We start from the raw sequence: 22,631 nt of genomic DNA, 5'->3' as shown, positions 1-22,631 counted from the left end.
CCCTGACTGACTGCCTGGGCTGTACCCTGCCATTCAGCTGGGATAGGCTCCGGCCAGACTCATCTTTTAATAGAGGGATCCAGTCAGTGTGTGAAATACAATAAACAATATGATGATGTTCAATAAATACATAATAAATAAATGTGTCAGTGGGTCCTCTTTGCAGTGGCCTACCCACAGACAACACTGTAGATAAACAGCATATACAGTGTGCCAAGGAAAAATAAGAACATTATCAAACACATTAAAAAAATGTGATGATCTTCTCTGGCAAACTGTGACGTGGCGTGAATGAAGTCCAAACACATTTGTGTCATCTTGATTATTTATCTATGTAGAGGTTTCAGGACATTTTCCATTGGAAAAATAAGGAGTTTTGAGACCACCAGCCTGGCTCAGCCTGGATTAGTTGTGCATAAACCTCTCTACCATCAGAGATGAGAAAAATATTTTTGAATGTGTGTTTAATTTTTTTTTTGTTGCCTTTATAATATACAGTAGTGGCAGTAGGGTCCCCTGCTGGACTCCAACCACCATTTATTCTGTGGCAGCTCTTTTTTATTAATATCTCTGATTTTACTGAGCCACATGGGCTATAATACAAATCAATGACTAGGAGTGCTTTATGACAAAGTTGGATGTTTATATAATGTTTGCATCAGTGCAATGCTGTACTTTGATTTGTCACTATTTAAGTGGCTGGATTAAGCTACAAACAAATGTATCCATATCTCCCTCTCCTATAATCTCCATTAATAATTTGGCAGCACTTCCCATCGCTGTGGCAGGAGCTACTTTGCTGTGGCACAGTGGACGCCCTGTTGTCCTCTTAAATACCACACAGGACATTTAAACATTACAATATAATTATTGTTATGTTACTTTGTAAAAGGTCAAATGATGAAACATTTTGACATTTAAATACAAATTAACTTCACAGTATAGACAATTACTGTTTGTTTGTCAAGTAAAGCATCTAAGACTGAATATTTCACACACTGGATCCATTGTCCTGAGCACAATGGTAAAGATTTTACAATAATTATATCAGATTTACACCTAATTGCAGAAAGCACTGTACACAAAACAGTTATCCGTGTGTCCCACAACAATCTAAGAACATTTTAGCACTAAATCAAGATTAACAAAACCCATAAAGGTCCCTTTAGTTGACTATTAGAAAATCTACATATTATATCTGTCTGTAAATGTAAATTCATTAAACACAAATGAGATTATCCTGGTGCTGTAAACACAACTATCTGATTTTACATGAGGCTAGAACAAAGAGTATGAGTCTAATAAAAATATAATCAGCATAAATTATCATCATAAATGATGAATAATTACTGGCAAACACAGGTTGGTTTTAATTCTCAGTTACTGCCAAGGTAAAGAAAAGGGGGCATGCTGTCGAGCCAGTACAGTTCAGTTCCTGTCTGTATCATGGAGCCATGCGTCCAGCTGGAGGCAGTGTTTCACTGCCGCTCCTTGGTGTTTTGGAAGAGAAATAACAACAAGCAGCATAAAAGGCTGCAGCCATTGGTCACATCAGGCTCGGTTCAAAGCCGCTCAAACTGGAGAGGAAAGCTTATCTGGATAATTTGGAATCCCAAAGGACTCTTAGATACCAGCGTCTCATGAATCACGCACTTAACAGGAGATTATAGCTGCCACAAGCTAAAACCAAGCAAAGACCACAACTGGTCTTAGTCCATGTTAGTAAAGTGTCTCATCATAAATGCATATTTTTATTAGACAAAAAGGGCAATCACGTAATAAGTAAGTGTTAACATGTAGGTTAGACTTACTGCGAGATGTCAGAGCTGCATTTCATTCTCAGAATTATATTAAGACCAGCACACAGCCAGACAGACAGCATCAGTTAGGTGCTCTACAGTGAAATAATCAGTCCTGTCAATGACTGCTGAGAGAGAGACCACAAGGATAAAAGGTACCTGGCAACAAGCTGCATATAAAGGCACGTTCAGGAGGTGAACAACACTGACAGGATTGTTATCATTCTCGTCAGTGTGTTCTCAGCGGGAACACACACAGAGAGAGAGATGGGTGCACACACAACTCAGAGAGGATGCACATCATACGCTCACCGATCTAAGTGAAGTTTCTGGGCTAAGAGTTGCCAGTCCTTGCCCTTGGCGTTGGCAGTGTCGAAGGTGGCACAGATCCTCTGGCGGATGGACAGGGGGATTTTGAAGGCCTTGGGCCCCGTCTGGGACGTGATGGTGCAGTCCGTCTGCATAAAAAATGGAACTGACTCCTTTTCAGTCTGGAGGAACAGAACAGAGACAGGCTGTAATCAGTCCGAGTTCAGAAAGGGTTTGCAAATGTCACTCTGTGCTTGTTTGAACCAGCTTGGAGAGCCAGATGGATGGGTTTAGTGGGTCAGAGCAATTCACACAGGTATGTTTAACATTTTAAAACATCGGTACATAGTCTGTAAACAAATAAGACAAAGGTGGGGACATCTGGTAGTCTTCATCTTCTCAAAATTAAAGTGATATCTATTTTTTGAGAAACAAATACCCAACACTGCAGACTCTTTAAAAGATTAGAGAGGGGGCCCGATGGCGGAGTGGTTAGGGTGCGTACTACATGAGCGGATGCTCTTAGCAGGCGAGCTCCGGTTTGACTCCTGACCGGTCCAACTCTGTCCTGCGTGTCATTCCCCCTCTCTCTCTGCCCCTTTCCTGTCACTCTCTACTGTCCTGTCAATAAAGGCAAAAAATGCGCCAAAAAATATCTTTAAAAAAAAAGTTAGAGCTTGGTCCTATAAGTAGATAGAGGCCATGGTGAGTCAGTTACAATGGAGTCCAACAATGACTGGTTGGTTTGCAAACAATGAAACACCTGCCTCCTTCTCTGCCATTGGTCCTGACCACTCTATCCCAGCTCATTCATTGGCTAGCTTTGGTGAACATGCCTCCTTCTTAATTTCAATTCTACAGGTAGAAGATTTAAAGTTTTGGATCACATTCCTCATAAATCCCACTGCTTCATAGAGAAACAGCACCCTCTTCCTGTTAGGTCCAATATCACAGTCCATCAGAAACTCCACCATATACAACTGAGGAACATCCAACTGCAGCACCACCAGCTGACTTATTTAGACGGCACCTGTCTTCTGCTGATGCACCTTTTAATTCTTATTTCATTGGCAGGAATCGCTCACCTCAACCCTGCAAGTGCACCTCTTTCGTCCGTCTCCCCTTTCAGTACAATCTCCAACTGGCTCTGGACCTTCACTTGACTTTTGTTCAGCTTTGACTGTGATCATGTGCTCTGTTGAAACACTGTTGCACTCTGTTTGGAAACAGTGAAATCTATTATTTTATTTATTTATTTTTTGTCAGGGCTAAAATGAGCGTACCACGTGGCCGTCGGAGCACGATCAACACTATACACTACACTTACCCTAAGGTGGGATGCAGAGCACAGAGTAGACACAAGTGTCATTTTACTTTGTGCATGTACATATGAAATCTGAAAAAATAAAACAACAGGCATAGAAAAGACAGGAAATTCTGAATGAAGCACAGTTGATGCTCTTTTGGAAAAGATGATGAGTAAAAATGATGAGGACTGTAGATGCATTAAGCCTTTCTAGTTCCTTTCACCATGAGTGGCTTTAAACAGTAATATATCATTGGTCATCGCTGAAATTGACTGAACTTTGCTCTGAGCCATGAAATTGTTTAATGGAATCACCCAAGTCAGCACTGCCGCGTTTTATTCCAGAGAGGACATATGGGAAAAAAAGAAGCATTTCAATCGTAATCATCTGTTCAAATTCATAAAAGGCGCTGTCCATCTGACTCTGTGTATGTCCTGGTGCCCATCAGTGAGACAGGGTACTGTTGTTTTCTTTGCTAATGCAGAATGGAGCAAACTAGCAATAAGGGGCAATTATGACTTCAAAAATAAAAGCTAGAGTGTTTGCTGACGTTATAACTGACTCCCAGTAATGTCAGTAGGATATGTAGGATGGATTCAAAGGAATCTGAAGAAATTACCTATTAGTTAGTTAGTGATTTGTTTGTAAAAGGGACAGGATCACAATATGTGCTTTTAGATCCAGTTTTTTGAAAACATTTGTGCATAACAAAATCTGGGAGGAAAAAAAATCAAACAATAAAAAACCTGAAATATCACAAAAAAAAACATTATTTATGCTTGGCTGAGGTGGAATCGATAAAACATCAGATCCATGAGCAGACTGTGACGTTCCTCAAATGAATTTGTTTGATTGAGGTCTGACAGTCGGCCTCTTCTTCTGCACTGGTTTAATGGCACCCGACTGGAGGATTAGCTCCACCAACTGTGCACCCAACTCCTCATATTCACATGACAGCAGTGGATGTAAACGCTGATTCACTCACATTTTCTTCTACGATTTTCTATAAAACTTGGTTAAAATTTGAAATTTGACTCATGATGGCTTAAAGCAGCTCTAAACCTGCTGTGTTGATCTGGTCTGGTGACCCACAATGTAAAACAGTGTTGACTCTTCTTCCTCTCTTCTTATACTGGTCATGTCTGTTTACTTTAAATGTCAAAAACAATGTGCGCATGTCTTTTCCCGATCTGACAACCCCAAACAACAGATTAAAACAAACCATAAAATGTAATTGCAAAGACCAATTTACTGTTCCTCTGTTTCACTGTAACACCATATATTTAAATAGTGCTGGTGACCCTGAGGGGAGAGACAGGCATGTTTGTTACTGGTTGTGAAAAAGCAGTCCGGTAAAATCAATAAGTAACACTCTCTTCAGTCCAGGTGCTCTTGAGTGAGGATGTCTAGCTCCTAACTGCTCCAGTGGAGCAGCTCAGGCTGACAGAGGACTGTTGCTGTGAAGCAGGCTAGGACAAATAAAGGTTAAAAAATATATACAGTGGGTTCCAAAGGTCTGGCTGTACGCACATGTAATATACAGTATGTACACATATTGAATTTCCACATATGAAATACATGTACATACAAAATGAAAAAAACATATGTAAAAAAAAAAAAAGAAATTAGAAATTGTAACAATTTCATACATTGACATATATGTCTAACCCATATTAATATGTATGTTTATTTATGTGTGCTTATGTTGTAGTCATATGTTACTTAAATATATTTCCATCCCAGAGCCTGTTAATATGTGTTGACATTTTATACAGTGGGTTCCAAAAGTTCACTGGATGATAGACATGTTTAAAATTATTGAGAAGAAGAAAAACATATATAAGCATATAGAATTTTTAAATGTTTGTTATATATATATATTGAAGATATATAGTTAACATATATGGTTGCAACATGTGATATAATAATGCATCATATACATATTTAATATATCCAGAGGACGTATATATGTGATAATAATATAACTCCTCATAGTTGACGTATATTGCAACACCTTAGCTGATATAGGGACATAAATGTCATATATTACATTCTGAATGACTTTTGGACACCACTGTACAGTAAACGTGGCGAACAGCTGGATCTCTGTTGTCTGTCTTTAGCATAAATCCGTGAAGAAAGAAAGTAAGGTTGTCCTCTTTGCTCTATTAATACACAATGCAAGCTCAGGGGAGCTGGCCCTGCTGTCAGTGGACACACTCCGGGAAGGTTACATAAAGGTTGGGTGAAAAAGTGAAGCAACCACCTCCGCCTCCCCCTACCCCCTCAACCTCCCGCAGCTGCAGAGCCTCACCTCGGCCACAGCCGTGTAGACCTGCAGAATCTGCTCGTGGCCTTTGACCTGGCGCACGCTGATTTTGCAGGAGAGCTGGGCGGTGGCAGGGCTGTATCTCTCCAGAGAGAAGGCACAGTGCAGGGGCTGCTGGTTGCTGCACCACACTTGGGGGAAGGAGAATTCCTGAGGTGGCAGAAGAAGAAGGGAGAGGGACATCAGAGACACACCTCGCTACACAGCAGCGTTAACATATGCTCTAAATGAGTTGATTCAGCTCCTCTTCCTACATGTTACCACACTTTCACGTGCACAGCCACTTAACACAGCAAGATAAAAGGTAAGTGCTGGCTTTGAAGTCTCAGTGATTCCATGGTTTGACACATTTATGCGTGGAAGTAACTATTGTTAAAGAGAGAAAGAAGAGGTGCTCATATCTTGTGCAAACAAAGCCTGAATCTCCTGTACAGTAACTCTGAAAGCAGAGGCAGCTTGCAGGCTACGCACCGTACTGTAAGCAGTAAATGTGGCAACACGGGGAACAGAGAAAAGATCGCCTTTGATGTATAATTAATTTCTGGAGAACTGGCACATCTGTGGGGAAATATCCTTGACCTTTGCTAGACTCTGTCTCTGCCTTATCTGCATATTAAAAGTGACCTGTAAACGATGCCTAGTGAAGACCACGGCATTAAATGCAGCGGCCTGCGTGCCTACTGAAGACTTAACCCTTGTGGCTTTGATCTCGGCTGCCCAATGAAGCTCACAGCAGCAGATAATGGAGGCGGGGAGAGAGAAGGGTGATGGCAGAGGAGAGGGGGAAGGGTGATAGACGTGGAAGGCTCGGATGCTCTTTAGCACTAAAAGCTGATTTGATGTATGGCACGACGCTCGGCTATTATTCTACACCTGCTCCACCAGAGCAGGTTCCCGGTGCCTGCCTGCCTGCCTGTCTGCCGTCCCAATACCCTCATAAATAAGGCCGTGGAGAGGGTGGGCGTATTTGAAACACAGAGCTTTCACCCTGCATTCAGATCTTTAAGCACCAACAGAGTACAGTGGGGACACAGCTCAGCCGCTCTGCAACAGATACACAACAGTGTTCACCGACTGCTGCGACGCGTTCGATCTAATGCCGTTTGCATCTTAATGCTCCTGCAAGCAAAACAAACACAGAGCTATTAATCTCAAGTCACGTCCGTCTTTATGATCCTTCATATGAGCAGCAGGATTCACGGTTTTAAAGCACAAAATGCTTCCACACAAACAGATCATTTTCAGATTCAACTTGCATTGTCTTCTTTGTAGCAGCATATGTGACAACAACTGGTACCAAAACATCAGAGCCTAACTCTGTGTGAAGGTTGTTTTCTAATCTCAAGGGGACTGATGCTGTGTCACTTAGCGTCTGACTAGCTTAGCTCCGGTTTAGAATGAGCTAAACAGATAAGACAGAGAAATCGGAACAGGCTGATATCAGTTTGTTATTCTTTGTGATGAAGAAAATTTCAGTTATTAAATTTTCTAATTTACCTGAATTATATCTGATTATTATATAACTGATGCAGACAGAATTTAGAAATTCCACGGAAACAATAATGTGTTTAAAATGTGTCTTATCATTTAAAGTCTAATTGCACTTTTGATCATCACAAAAATATATTTTTATCAGTCTCATACAAAGGTTCATCACATTTGGCGCCTACAATAATAACTCTCCAATACCAATAACTGTCTCCTTACAATCAGTCGGTGGTAATTGTAGATACAGTATAAGAAAATATGAATATGAGCAAGTGACTAACAACTGGGCTTTTTAGGGGAAAAGAGAAGCAAATTATACACAAAGTACCTGGGTACCTACAGGTACAGTACTGGCAAGAAGCTTGAGAAAAATGGTTTTAACACCATTGTTCTTATTGTGTAAATAAAGAGGAAAAAGAGGAGAACAGTGGAGCCAATGAGCAGGAGAAAATACAACATACACAGGTACGCTGGAGGAGAAAACAAATGCACCTTTCTGAATGCACAGCCAATATGGCAGTTCTCAACTGTCATGTGAGGAGAAAAATAAAATCATGTAATAATATAACAAGCATATATAAAAATATAACAAGTAGATGTAGGTGGATCAAATGCACCTAATGAGGAAGCTAGTTTTTTTTTATTATGATTTTTATTATGATTTAGTAAGAATAAAGCTGTAAACACCATTTTCCCCAAACTTGAGTTTTGTGTCCATCATATAAAATGTATTAGTTCTGATAACGAATCAGTCTATAGATCTATGAAAAAGACTGTACAAATGAATTCATAAGATGTATAAATGCAGACTTGATAATGTATTAGAAAGCAAGAAAACATTACCTTGCATTTATTTAATGAAATGAATGAATGAATGTTTTTTTCTTTTTTAATGCATTGTTTTTTTCAGTGACACAGAGGGTACAGATGGGCTGATGAATAATAATGATTCATAACAACTGGTGTTTGAAAATGGAAACTTTAACTAGTAAAGTTTGTGAGATAACTGTTATCAGTAAAGAGGGGATTATCATTATTATTGCTGCTTTTCATTATTATTTTGGGATGATAACTTAGGCTGATGGTCTGTACAGCTGGAAGCTTTTGTGTAAATATCAATGTCTTCTAAAAGGTGTCTTATAATCCCACTGGGCACTGGAATGAGAGTAAAATGAAATTCTCTAATTCACAGTAACTTTAGTCAAGGGTTCATTAACATTAATAAACGTTACAGCTATAAAATCCTCTAAAAGTTTGCCTCATTAGCGAGTGGTAGGTCGATGTTACAGTAAAAGACATCACACACTGCACAAAGCCAGTCGTACCAACCACAGAATCTCTTACTTCATTAACAAAAAAACAAGCACAAACACATCACAGCTCACCTCACACTGTTTGACTGATCAGTGAACTTTAGAGAGGAGCACTACAGACACCCCACAGTAATTAGCTCTAAGCAGCAAAAACAGGATCTTGCAAATTAGCACTTTTGTATCCGATCTATGTTTTGATTTAATGCCCTGTCTTGTCTTATTGCCATGGTTACCTGACATGTGGTAAAGGGTTTGATGCTCCACAGGAACTGGGGAACATCCTGGATGGACACCTGGAGGCTGAAGGTGTTCGCTCGGAAAGGCAACATCTTTGGCTCCTCGAGGAGCTGACCCCCTCTGGTTTTCTCTGCAGCTACCACTCCCTGGAGATGAAAGGAAAAGGAAAGAAAAAGGAAAGGAAATCAAAGACAGAATAAGGTGGAGAAAGGAAGGAAATGGGTCAGGAATAAAAAGGGGATGAAATAAAGATAAGACAGGGGGTTTTAGAGAAGTGAGATGAATGCGAGAGAAAACTAGGAACACAAGAACCTTCTGCCTCCCTTTGAAGGTACACACCGCCTTTGCATATCAGCGCGAACACCTGTTGCTAATCCTTTCCTCTGTCACATCCGCTAATTGACTCATCACAAATATTAACACAGAAACAGGCCGCCAAGAAGTGACGTCAAGTCTCCACTGAACGAATCCTACAACTCGTGCTCTCACATTAGCATCACATTTGCGGCCTCAACATGACAGATTGAAGCTCGAATTTAATGCCGGGGAAAACGCGTGTGTCGGGGGGGCAAACGTCCATCTCCCAAATTGAATTTGTGATGATGAAAGAGCACTTTGATTGTGGCTTGCAGGTATTCATCTGTCATCATTGTTCAGCGTCCCCAGACTCTGGGATGGTTCAGAGTCTGGCCTGTCTATCCTTAGCCATCTCAATCACAAAGCGAGAAGACAGGGAACAGAGCTGTGACTAATGCCAGGCCACGCTGATTGACTCTGACTAAGTGTTCGTGTGTGCAGCAGCTTGTCTATACACGAGTGTGTGTATGTCAATGTGCGCACTGTTATGTGTGCGCAAAAAAAAGCGTGCTGCGGCCATACTGCATATTGTCTTTGCAGTAGGTGTGAAAACAATCAACTGATGGCAAAATGCAGATGAAAGACATATATCATAGGGAAAATAAATGTGACAGCAAGGGACCTGAAATATGGCGTTTCTCAAATGCCATCTGCTTCCGTCCCTGTGAAACACCGAGTGGCCAGACAACCCCGTGCTTCTTTTTTCCCGTATACACGTTTCTCAGCTTGAATTCATCTGAAGCTGACAAGGAGCCATGATTGAAGTTTTCTGTAGGCTGTGGCTCTTCCTTATCTGTTGTTTGACATGATTGATGTGTCTTAGATCATGTTTTACAGCTGGGGGTGTGTTGCAATGTCAACTGAGAATGAGAAATCCAGCCAGGAGAACACAATTTCAAAGTGGTAGAAGAAATTTTCAACATCCAAAGTTCCATGAGTTAATTTTCTGCATAGACAATGTGAGTACCGTATTTTCCGCACTATAGGGCGCACTGGATTATAAGGCGCACTGTCAATAAATGGTCTATTTTCGAACTTTTTTCATATATAAAGCGCACCGGACTATAAGGCGCATTAAGCGAAACAAGACAGTCAGATAAGTCAGTCACACTTTATTAAACGCGCTCACAATAACTCTCAACATTGTTCAAATGTTAATGAGCGTATTCACAATAACTCCCAACCTTGTTCAGTTGTAACACGTAAAAAAAACACAGTCTGATACCGCTAAACAAAATGTTAGCGTATTCCCAATAACTCCTTATAGGTCCTTATACACACACACTGTAATATTATGGTGAAGCACAGCATGTATTACTCCGCGACGCTCCTGACTACGATAGCCGTAACGCTGCAAGCGGTGCGGCTTTGCAGTTTACCAAAGTCATACTGAAACATTTTGACAGAGCGCCGTGAGCGCCGTGTACCACACACAATCACTTCGAGGTCAGTAAGCACAACCAGAATGAATCCATATATAAGGCGCTCCGGATTACAAGGCGCACTGTCGTTTTTTGAGAAAATTTAAGGCTTTTAAGTGCGCCTTATAGTCCGGAAAATACCGTACTGGACTGGTTGAGTCACTGTACAAAAGATGTGTGATTGAGTTTGAAAACATTTTGGCTTTACAAAAAGTCAAAGCTATCAGCTTGTGTGCATGAAAATGAAAGTAGAGACATCAACTATGACATCCAAGGTTCATTTCAAGTGAAAACCCAATCACAAGGCTAGAACCTCTGTTGCCAGTTCCACTAACATGGAGGATTGGGCTTTGTCCAATGTGATAATAAACTGCTGGCTGATTTATGCCATGTGCCCTCGAGCAGAACTGCAACGATTCATTCATTAGTTTATTGGCAAAAATGAGTCTGCAACAATTTTGATAATTGATTAACCATTTAAGCCAGTGGTTCCCAACCTTTTTCAACCAATAATGGTTCTCCCTGTTGCTAACCAGCTATACGCTTTGATACTCAAGTTTTTTGCCATGGATATAATCTTTTAAAAGGCATTCAGATGGCCGGAGATATATTATACATTTTATATTCCAAACAATTAGTCACAATAATAATCAGTTAATTGATAAATGATGAAAATAACTAGACCTGGTCGGCTGCATTCTGGCTGAGGTGAAACATATCTAGTAGTATCCATTTGTTTTTTTTCCTATATAGTATATGTGTAGCTTTCACCAGACAGTGCTAGATTTCTTTCAAGAGGGTCCAACTGCAGACTTGACGTCTCTACACCTGAGGTCTACGACCCAATGACTGAGAGGGTAACAGTGTCCCTGTGTAAAGAAATCTGCTATAAATAAAAGAAAGCCTCACAAAGGCTGAAATGTTCAAGTTCTACTGGGCAGATATAATGTTATCTTCTGATTTTTTTTTTTTATATAGACATCTGTAATTAACATGATCATATTAACATTAGCAAGCTAGAAAGAAAAAAAAAGACTGAATGATGGATGAACAGACTCAACGAATGATTTCCACAAGCTGTGTAGGCCTGTGACATCATCAGCCTGACTGATGTACCTGAGCAATCTGCTGCCACACCTGGTATTTATCTCTGTCTGCTCTGTCTGCTCCTGCGATGGTTTTAAAGAAAAACTGAAAGCTTGAGGAAACTGCCACCATGCATCTGTCCTCCTGAGGAGTAACTGTGCGCTTATATCAACTTAAAGCTGACATTAAACATTAGTCAGCTAATATTTTGTTTGTTTGATTAGCTTTGTTATATAAGGCGATTTTGTGTTTGTTCTGATGAGGTACCTCTTCATCCTGAGCATGAAAGTAGCTGTTCATTTATCTGCTGTTTGACATGATTCACAGCTGAGTGAAAACTGTAATGTCAACCAAAACTGTCAGTCAAACAAGTGGAGGCGTCATGCAGCCACTGCATTCTGAAATACGGAACATATATTGAAATCCTGAATATGGTCATTCGTGATCACTGACTGTGCTCATACTGTTCAAACACTTTCTTCTTAATGATGTTAGAATTCAGGGCATTGTAGAAATGATCCTTCGCTATGGTGAAAGGCTAAAGGCTGAGGTGAACAGTATTTTCTTTTAGCATTTACACTGGAGGATAAGGCCTGCCAGCTGAATACAAATAGGTGATATTTTCAGGTAAGAACCCTCCACCCATTGTCTGCGACCTTGAAAGTGGACTCACTGGTGGAGGGGTATTACTTTAAAAAAAAGACCATTTGGATGCTTTTCAGACTTGAACTGCATGTTTATTTTGATGATCTTAAGATGAGTTGAAGAGATGATGATATCTCAGTTTGCATCAGTGTGGATATAAATGCTTGTTGAAAAGGTATCAGCCCCATCGTGCAGCATCACTCTGCTAATCAGAGCCCTCTCCCGCTCTCAGCTGAAGGGAAAGTCTCCCTTACATGACTGTTTGTGCTGCATCAGACTTCCTGTTGATCCAGAACCCTGTCTGTAATTGACTTTGTGCCGGAGCTTGGAAAACACACAGCAGAGCTGTGGTGCTAGCAGACAAGAGCCCAAGGGACAAGCAAAAGTCTGGCATCTGCGCGGTAGGCTGGGAATTCATAAACCAAATCCAGAATGTATTTTAAAGCCAGCTGCCACTGATGGCTGCTACATGACAGAAAGGCGGTCGGGAGGCAGAGCCAGTCACGAGGCTCGCGGCGCACTGTTCAGCTCGGCTCAGTTCTTCTGTTCGTCTAGTTTCTCCGGGGAGATGAGGAAGCTTGATTTCCCTGATGTTCACTGATAAGATCTCAATGCTTTAAAACCCTATAGGTTGCTGAAGGATAATCAAGTCAAACAAGACAAAAAAAGAATAATTGGTTAACATTTCAATGGCAGTGATTACAGTACGGCAGCCTTTGTCCCAGTCTATTAAAACCACTGAAAAGAGAATCTGTCAGGCCGTTAGAGTTCCCACTATCAGCTCTGAAGTATTGTTTCACAGCGGTAATGAATCTGCTATCAATCACATGGTTTAACTGGTAGAGAGCACATGTTGAGGTCCCTGCTGCCTCAAAGAGCTCAGGCAAAAAAACACATACACACAAGATGCTCAGCTTGAATCTAGGCACAATGAACCTCCTAATGGAGTAAATACGGCTAATGTGAAACTGTGCATCAAAAAGGTTAGAGGTTGAATGTGGTGTTGGATGGCTGCAAAAAGACTGATGAGTTGGCCGGCACAAAACAAAACACAACTAAACCAAAAACAATGCACTAAAGCCACAACAAAGATCATAAAAACATATTATATAAAATATGGTATATCCATAGCCATGCAGATAATTTCTCTTTAATTTGAGCACGTTTGGAGATATGTGAGTTTTCTGCCTCCACCCAGTCACCATTGAGGTGAGTGAAATCTCATTTGCAGCGCTTTCAGCTTTGAAAAATTGCACTGAAAATAAATAAGAAAACTCCACAGCAGTGTGCCTTTCCAGAAAATGTGCTACTCCGGATGATCCACAGACTTCATTTTCAACAATTTTCATTGGAACCATTTTGCACAGAGCCCGTGTAAAAACAGCTGGTTTCTGCAGATTATCCAGATGGACACTATGGAAAAAGATATTTGAATTAAATTTCTGAAATGTAATTTTAAAAGCTGGAAGCAGCACAAAAGTAATTCAGACAAATATATAAAACTCTCTGCACAGCCATTTAACACTAGCTGTTTCTATTTCATTTCAGGGAACTGACCCTTTTAATTTGCATTAATTGTTTTGACATATGGGGGCAGTGCAACAAGCTTATATTGAGTTGATATGCCGAACATTTTAGCAAACAGTTGCCTATTTACACCTTCAGCAGACACAGAGAAACATTATCATTCATCCGGAGTCGTGTCCCTGAACAGCTGATGAACGGACATCCAATATTCCAACCAGTCCTCCAACCTGAACAACCACACAGGCCCCTACAACCATAGGTGTACCGGACATCTCTTGTCATGGTTACAATAATAAACATGTGGACTTCAGCAGCGAGAGAGCAGCATGCCTGCCTTCGTCACCATGGTTACTATAATAACTATCACTAATAATGGCTCGCTTACGTTGAGGAAAAGATTGTGATTTGGGTTAAAATAAGTACTTCCTCAACATTAGATGATTTTTGTTGCCATGGTTACAATAACAACAACGTGATTAACTTTGTAGAACGGTCATGGATACTAGATACAACATAAACTGCTACTTTCACATGGGAATCGAGCACCGCTCTCCTGTCTCATATTCCTGTGTTTTGTTGACCCATCCATCCACCACAACCTCCTCCTGACATAATTACTGTGGCCGCTGGATGTCGCCTAACAACAAAAGGTCACTAGGGGTCATAATAACCTGCTTCACAAACCACCTATGGGCTTGTTTTTTACAGGAGGAGACGGCTGTGTGCCATAAAACAATGATCTAAATGAAGTAGAAGTAAAGGAACCTGCAGAGTCAGGTGACTGGCTGCAGGTTCATCACCGTCACTTCTTTACATTACACATAGTCATTTCATCCACTCTACATATAAGAAGATTAATTAGTGCAGCTTTAAGACTAGTCGTAAACACTGTGTACAGCAGTGGTTCTCAGAGTGGGGTCTGGGGGCCCCCTGGTGTCCTTGAGGGGGTTCCTGTGTTACCCAGCAAAAAGGAGAATAATTTATTTTCACTATAATTCCATCCATAAGTAACTCAATGATAGAATATATGACTATTTTGGTCATGGGATTCAAACATCTAAAGGCAAAAATCATATCAGATGGGGGTTCATGGTCTCATTTGTATCACTTTACTCTTTACATTTCACTACAAAGAACTGCACATTTTACTACACAATTAATTCTGCTGAAAAATCGACTATATTTAAAAAAAATAATCATTGTGTCTGCTCATACACAAAAGCTAAAAAACAACAACATTTCCACAAAAAACATATGAATTTCATTCTATTTAAGCATGGCAAAATAAGTAAATAGTATCCTCCACTTTGCACTCTTTATCACTTAAATGAGGGAACAACTTTTTGAACTTTTGGGAAATGTAGACTATACAAGCGCACGTTCCACCTCAGCAGCTGTTTTTAAAGACACCAGTCTAGCATTAAATTAGCTTTGCCCTGTGAATTAGCACCCTCCACCCTCCAGGAAGCCAAACTACATGCATTTGCAACTTAAGCCACTATTTCTGGCCTTGGTGACTTTATGAATAAATGAGGAAAACTGTGAAACACTGAGCTGCTGGAAATAATCATGACTCAGCTGTTGTTGGATAAACAAATGGAAAAAAAAACAACAGTGTCTTTCCCCACCTGAAAAGCGTGTGGCGTGTCGTCCACACAGTACACCCGCAGGCTGTAGTTCATGGAGCCGGCCTCCATGCTCCCAAACACAGCCAGCTTCAGCCTCTTGACGGCAGCCTGCGTCAGGGGCTCGCCCACCAGGGCGTACGAACCTGGCTGGTCCAGCAGCAGGTGGCAGCTCGACGAGTCCATCAGGCAGTAACAGGAAGTGGACTCCTCCTCCACTGACATCACTTCCTGCAAAGAAGAGAGGTGGAAGATTGGTTCTAAATTAAAAAAGAAGATGGGACACTCAAAAAAGAAGACCTACCAATACAAAAGTTTTAGTCTTCAAACACAGAATATACAGAGACATTTATTCCATAGCAAATAAAAACACAAGTTTGGATTTAAATAAAAGCTTTGATTTGATACGGTAGAAGCTGTAACATAATGACAATCCCCGCTATGATCAAATGAAGTCCATATCCTGGGTTTTCACACATCATCACAACCAACCAAACATTTATCCACACTTCTCATCACAAAATATAAAATATGCCTACTGCTGTGATTTGCGCCAATACTTCTTTGTAGGGCAGTGCACAGAGCACTGATTCGCTCAGCCCTTCTTTGCCCCTCTGTGGTGTACCAGCAATGGGCTCACTGTTCAGTCACAATATGTAATCAACTCACCACAAACCAAATCTAATTTTGTGTGAAACACTGCACCATTATAACAGCAATCTGCCAAGGTGCAAGCACACCTGACTTTTAAAGGGAATGGGAGGTGGCGCAACCCTTTTGATCCATTTTTGCCGGCATTAAAATAGCAAAAGTGATATGGACACGCCCTAAATGAACCTGCATCATGTGTTTCAGACCATGCACTTAAACAGTGAAAATAAAGCCCACAGACATGTATATACAGGGCATACCACTTGGTGGCAATCCACACTCAATGACACAATTAACAAAGGTACGCCAGAGTTCATTACAAAAAATTAGTCAATAATTAGAATCTTTTTTTGTTCCTTCATTTTTGGCCCATCCTCTTTTCAGATGGCTTAATAATAATAACGCCATATGCAGGATCACTTGCACCCGTCCAGAAGACTTCCATATTCGTTCTAGCTGATATTCATCACTGTCATGCATTTCCTGAAAGAAACCCATTACTTTGTGAGTTTTCTTTTTTTTTTTTTTTAATATAGCCCCTAAGTACACCCAAAAGTTTATCATGCACATGTGTATTGTATTGTATGTACCCAGTTGACTACATACAGTGCAACACTGTGCTGTCTTTTCTGAGAGGGAAATTACTGACCAAACCTCACAACAGGTCATCCTGGAAGTAACCTCCAACAATCAGAAAGAACTTATGACAGAAATATTTTGCACACTGTGTGAGGCTGCACAGACCTCACAGTCTGTAGTGCAGCTAAATATTCACGCCCAGATATCATGACAAGGAAACCGTGCAAATGAAGTGCAGCATGCAGCAGATTGTATAATGGACTGAGTTGTGTTGCACTACTGTGGAAAACATAACACATGTTTAAATCACAAAGCAAACACCCACACAGGTTGTAAGTAGTCTCCTGAGAACATGGAAAAACATTTCCTACATGAGTGATGGTGTTAGTGCACACGCAGAACACAAAATAGTCATTATGAACAATACAGTGTTTTATTTATGAGATGGCAAGGGTAGCTGGGAAACTGGAATTCATTCCTACTGGAATTAATGAATTTTTATCTCCCTCTTTCTTTTCTTTTCCTCTTTTTTCTTTTTCTTTCTTCAATCATCAGAAAATGAATGGGAAGTGATGGCAAGTGAGGGAACGATCTGAAAGTGCCAACTACAGTCTATTTTTGTAATGAATGAGTCAGCTGGTACAAACGATGCTCAATGCCATCATCAAGCAGTTCACCATTGAAAACTGATTCATAAAGATTTGTTTTAATCTATGTTTACTCCATTAGGATTAGGGAGAAAGCACAATGCAACAAATTCACCTTCAAATATCTTTCTGTGACCCTCCAGTCTCACAGTATTGATACACAGTATGTTGCAACCACCATCCAAGCGAGCAGACACGATCCATGAAATACATGTGATTATACAATTTAATGAGGAGGTGTGAGACCACACAGCATGCTTGCTGAAACACAGTCTGAGGAGAAATATTTATTCCCTCAGAAATAATCACAAGTTAAGTGGCAATGCGGAAAATAAAAGTGGCATTACCGGCAGCCTGTGAGACAGCAGTCCTCCACATGTTCACTCACTGCTCTCTGGAGCTGCTAGATGACCTTGTGGTGAGTTTGTATGTTTACTATGTTTTTTTTTTTTTAATTTTTTATCTAATTTGTATTATTATTATTATTATTTATATTTCTTCTAAAAAAATAAAATCCAAACCAATAATGAACTGGTCCTAATAAAAAAAATGTAGCTGAAGCCCTAAAGAGCTTATTCCTCTGTAGTTTATTTTGAGTCAGCCCCACAAATGTACTCTACTCCTTCTTCATGTTTGAGTTATGTTTGCTGGAAACTAAACCACCCAACTGAAATTAAAGACCTGCATTAAAAAAAAAAAAAAAAAAAAAGAAATAGTTTGGGAAATAAACCTACATCCAGGAGATGTTAGCTGAGCAAAAGTAGGCAAAATTTTCCATTAGCACTATTTGTTTGTAATGTATTCATGAATGCACAGACAGTGATCACTGGATTACTCTGATATTAAAGGAAACTTAAAATTATGATGATTCTCAGCAAGATTTTGAGTCATCTTGAGCTTCCTTTTTTCAATGATTTATAGATGATCATCAGCTCATTACTCGGCTGAGTTGTCACTCCGAGAAGGGGTGTGAGATCTGACTGTGGTGATCAGGCACTAAGGGTTTTAAAGAATCTAAATATCCTCCATGAGCTGTGTGTCTCAGCCGCTGCTTTTGCTACCGTGGACCGTGTTGATAAACTGGCAGGTCAAACCACAGTAGCTTCCTGTTGTGACCATAACACTGAGGATACATCCACACTATTACGTTTTTGTTTTAAGACGGCGTTTTAAAATGAACAAGATCTCCATCCACACAAGTGTTTTAGCTGTGTATCAGAAATGATCTGCTTCCATACTAACACTCATGAAAACACATACATGTGTGATCATTCACAGACACCGGGCATGAGCGAGCTGGTGTAAACAGGAAGCAGATTGTCTACTCTCAGGTGTGCTCAGTTATTTAGTTGCAGAAAATACTATGAACAGCAAAGACAGTTGTGGCATTAAAATGCAGATTGTAATTACATAAAAGCTGCTAGCAAAGACAACATCATCATTTCCAAAGGTCTCTGTTCTGTCTGTCTAGAATACAATACTTTAATTCAAACTAAAACAGGACCAGCAGCATTTCCAAAAGTCTGTTTAAGGCGTTAGACAACTCTGTAGTAGTGTGAATGGCAGGTGTGAACATAGCAAAAGAGATGTGTTTTAAAAAGTAGAAGTGTGGACACCCCCCTGTAGTGACACACCTCACATTTTGAAAATCTCTGGTATACAATAATATCATGGCGTCCCAATGCAAAAAGTTACTGAATTGTTCGGAATGCTCAAAAAGTGTTGAGAAACACAGCGTTGATGTGATTCTTTTCGTGGCATTTGACAATGAAAATAACAATAACCTTATTTTAACATGCTTAAAGGGATGTAACACCACAATGTAAATGCAGTTAGAACAATGTTCCGGCTCAGTGAGTAATAAATTACCCGCGGCAGTTTGGCGTCTGACCAGAACTGTATCACAATTCATGGGGACAAAAAAAACTAGTATAGTGCCAAAAAAAGAGACATGCATGCACTGGACCCAGTTTATTTTCTGCTGGCAAACAGAACCAGCTTGTATATTATAATCAGGCACTGTACTGTTTAAGGAGATGCAACATAAAGTGAGAAATGTTACAACTTTCCTCAGGTGCATTCATTTCAGGTGGTGGAATTCCTTCTGTTAATACTTCATGTTTATGCATGGTGTACTTATGCTTTCTGCATCCTTATAAGCACAGTTTAACACAGTGCAATATGGCACTGAATAATAATATAGTGTGGCTGCGAGTGCTGAGGAGTCCAACGTGGGTAGCACGTGTTTTAATGACAGTTGAGATAAGGGTATTTTAATGGCACCACGTATTTGCAGGTATTATGCATTCTCAAAACTCTCCTCACTCACTTTAGTTTAGACCTCAATGGTAAGTCATTATTTTAAACCAAGACGCTCTGAGGATCTCTGTGCCCTTTTAATATTAGAGGGAAATCTCAAAGCGACATGAATCTTGTATTCATTCATGTTCCCTGCGGTCCCCTTCCATTCCTCATTCACAACACTTGCAGATACTGAGAAATTGCCCTCTTACACTGAAAAGAAATCTTTTTTGGTTGCACAATAACACACCTAGAATGCTTGTAAACAGCAAGGTTAGGTAAACATGAACCTGAACTGAAAGGAGGAGGATGAAGAATTACATACTGACAAACTGCTGTGACACCTCTATAAGCAAACAAGATGTCGGCTGAAGAGCTTTTTAATCTCTGACTGAATGACCTGTAGAGAGTTGACATGGTTTCTAATCTGCAGAAGCATTGGGCGCCATCTCAGATAGAGATTATGAAACTGGATGAACTAGAGAGGATAGAACTGCATTTTGACAACCATTTATCTAAGATTTCCATATGATGTAAGATAAAGACAAAGACTGATATCAATCTCATGTCTCCTATGCTACACAGCCAACCCTCTCTAGAGCAGCTTGTGATTTAACATATTACAACAATTGTATACAATGATGGATGGATGTAGCCTCCATGACATCACACGTAGGTTTCTGAAGAGCGGGTTTTGAAGCTCAGATTGGGCTGATCCACAGTCGCCATCTTGGCAGCGCCTGACTCCACCTAACTCCTGGCGAATCCAAAAATAGACAAAGAGATGGGGCGTGTGTGGAGCTGAGACTTCAGTGCATACCTATTTGTGCATATGTTTACCCACCTGTCACTCAAAGTGACATGCCCTAAATTATGCAAAGCTTTAAGCTTTAATAAAATTTAAATAGATGAGTTATATAAGAATGTACCCCCTGTACAGTTGTCACGAAGGAGGAAATAAGCCATAGAGACTACAACGTGTTTTTGTAGCAGGATGTAAACATGTTTATTTTTGCTGTTAAGTTGGGCATTTTAACATGAGTCTATGGACTCTAGTGGTCATTAGAGCAACTGCAGTTTCATTTTTTAGCCCCAGAGGTTGCCGCTTGATTATAACTAGTAATTTTGGATTTGCTTCGACAGATAGCTTTGTATTTGGAACAAATGAATATTTGAGTACAAAACTTGTCCATTTAAACATTTGTCACAGAAGCTAAGCTACTGGGAAACACCTTGGACAGCAGATCATCACAATATGAAACATACAGATAAGATGTGAATTAAAATGGGAACTGGTTTTACATGAAGCGTTTGGAACTTTTCACAAGTTTTTAAACAAATAACCCAGTCTTGTTTCCTGATTACCAACCAGCAGTTTGGTCTAGTATTTCTGTGAGTTATTTTAATAAATTCTCGTTCACACACAGTTCATGTCTCACCTGCTGTGATGTTAAATTCAGATTACTGTATTGATAACTTGTTTCAATCAGAACTGTCACCATGACAAAGACCCCATATACTTGGTACATAAATGGTACATAACTTTTTGTACTGATACATAACAAACATAACTATAACTATTTTACTCAATATGTGGCAGGTGCAGCTTTTTTCAAAACAAAAAGGAGACTAATTAAAAAGTAATGTTTGATAAAGATTATCATTATAACCTCAATGAATAAATACAAAATGTTAATTTGAAATAGATAAATGAATTAATTGCTGTTTTCATGCAAAACAACCTGCATGCATGGAGAATCTCACACTGTTTCCTCCACCACCCAAAAATATCCCTTGTTTAGAAGTTAATTTGTTTGACCTGTTGCACTGCCATTAAGTTCATTCTTGTAGGAAACAGAGTTATGCACTAACTTCATCTCAAATCCACTGAGGATTGGACAAGAAGGCACTGCAGCTCTTGCATATTCTTTACAGCAGCCATTTCAATCGCTCAGAAAAACATTATTCAGGCCAAAAGCACACAATGTAGAGAGCAGGCAATTCCTCTAAATAACAAGCTCTTTTAAGCGCTGACAACCATCACAACAGCCAGGGGCAAACCTGCACTAATCATTATTCTGACCCATGCTTGGCTTGCCAAAACTTTACGTCAGATTTACATTTACATTACCACCTGACTGAATATTCTCTTCAGTATTCAGCCCCACTACTTGTCTTGCTATCACAATGGTTACTGCTCAAATACACAAGCAAATAATGCAAAGTGATAACAGAGTTTGGGCTTGTTATGCCTTTAGGTTTGGGATTAAGCTCTTGGGACTTCATCCAGACCAGTAAAAGCAATCTTCTTCACTGGAGAAAAAAAACAAGAAAAAAAGGCTGACACTGCTGGAATGAAAACACATACACATAAAAAGCTGGGAAAATACAATGTCTCCTGTTCCAAAGCATCTGAAAGAAGCTAACAAGAAATGCAAAATATTGGGTGGGTTGTGCTACTTGGTTGTCAGCGGTGCGTTAGATTTGTGTGACTGTTGTCTGTGTGCGTTGGGAGATGTTCATAGAGGAACATGGAGAGTTGTTGTCGGCAGAGAAACAATCTCCATGATTCTCCCGCTGATTGCCTCACGTCTAAATTCACTGTGCCATGTCTTTCCTGATCCACTAATCGATACTTCCCTTGTCTAACGGGCCCCTCCGCTCCCCCAGCTGACTGACAGCAGCCATGCCTCTTCCTGCCCATTACATGCTGTAATTGTTTCTTTATTTTCCTCCTGCCGGACCGGCGGTGTTACCTTCATGAGGCCTTATGTTACCCTCTGGACCCACAGAGGACATAAGGCCGGATCAATCAGCTCACCCACAAAGCCCCAACAGTCTTTTATGGCTCACACATAATTCACCAGTCACATGTCACGCTGACTAACTGGACCTTTTACCACATAAAGCACACACAAAGACCAGAGAGCAGAGGAAGAAAACAGAGTCAACAACACAAGGCATCTTATATCAAGAAAACAAAACTCACTAGCCTCTGCCGAGTGATCAT

At 40.2% G+C, this 22,631-nt stretch overlaps 1 protein-coding gene across 2 annotated transcripts in view; it reads right to left on the bottom strand.

Moving 5' to 3' along the window:
- unc5db (unc-5 netrin receptor Db) overlaps positions 1 to 22,631 on the bottom strand; it is a 197,097-nt gene that overhangs the window by 7,724 nt on the left and 166,742 nt on the right. For both annotated transcript variants that reach the window (XM_071481933.1, XM_071481934.1), the window contains 4 exons: positions 15,447 to 15,674; positions 8,779 to 8,928; positions 5,730 to 5,894; positions 2,112 to 2,290 (listed from right to left, as the gene is read on the bottom strand). In XM_071481933.1, the coding sequence (XP_071338034.1) occupies positions 2,112 to 2,290; positions 5,730 to 5,894; positions 8,779 to 8,928; positions 15,447 to 15,674 (722 nt within the window). The remainder of the gene's footprint in view (positions 1 to 2,111; positions 2,291 to 5,729; positions 5,895 to 8,778; positions 8,929 to 15,446; positions 15,675 to 22,631) is intronic.

Source organism: Trachinotus anak, unplaced genomic scaffold (genome assembly GCF_046630095.1).
Source record: "Trachinotus anak isolate AG129_WGS33_773 ecotype Australia unplaced genomic scaffold, CSIRO_AGI_Tana_v1 ptg000008l, whole genome shotgun sequence".
Classification (NCBI taxonomy): domain Eukaryota; kingdom Metazoa; phylum Chordata; class Actinopteri; order Carangiformes; family Carangidae; genus Trachinotus; species Trachinotus anak.
Note: the sequence above shows the minus strand (reverse complement) of the source record. Positions and strands in the feature narration are given on the sequence as shown.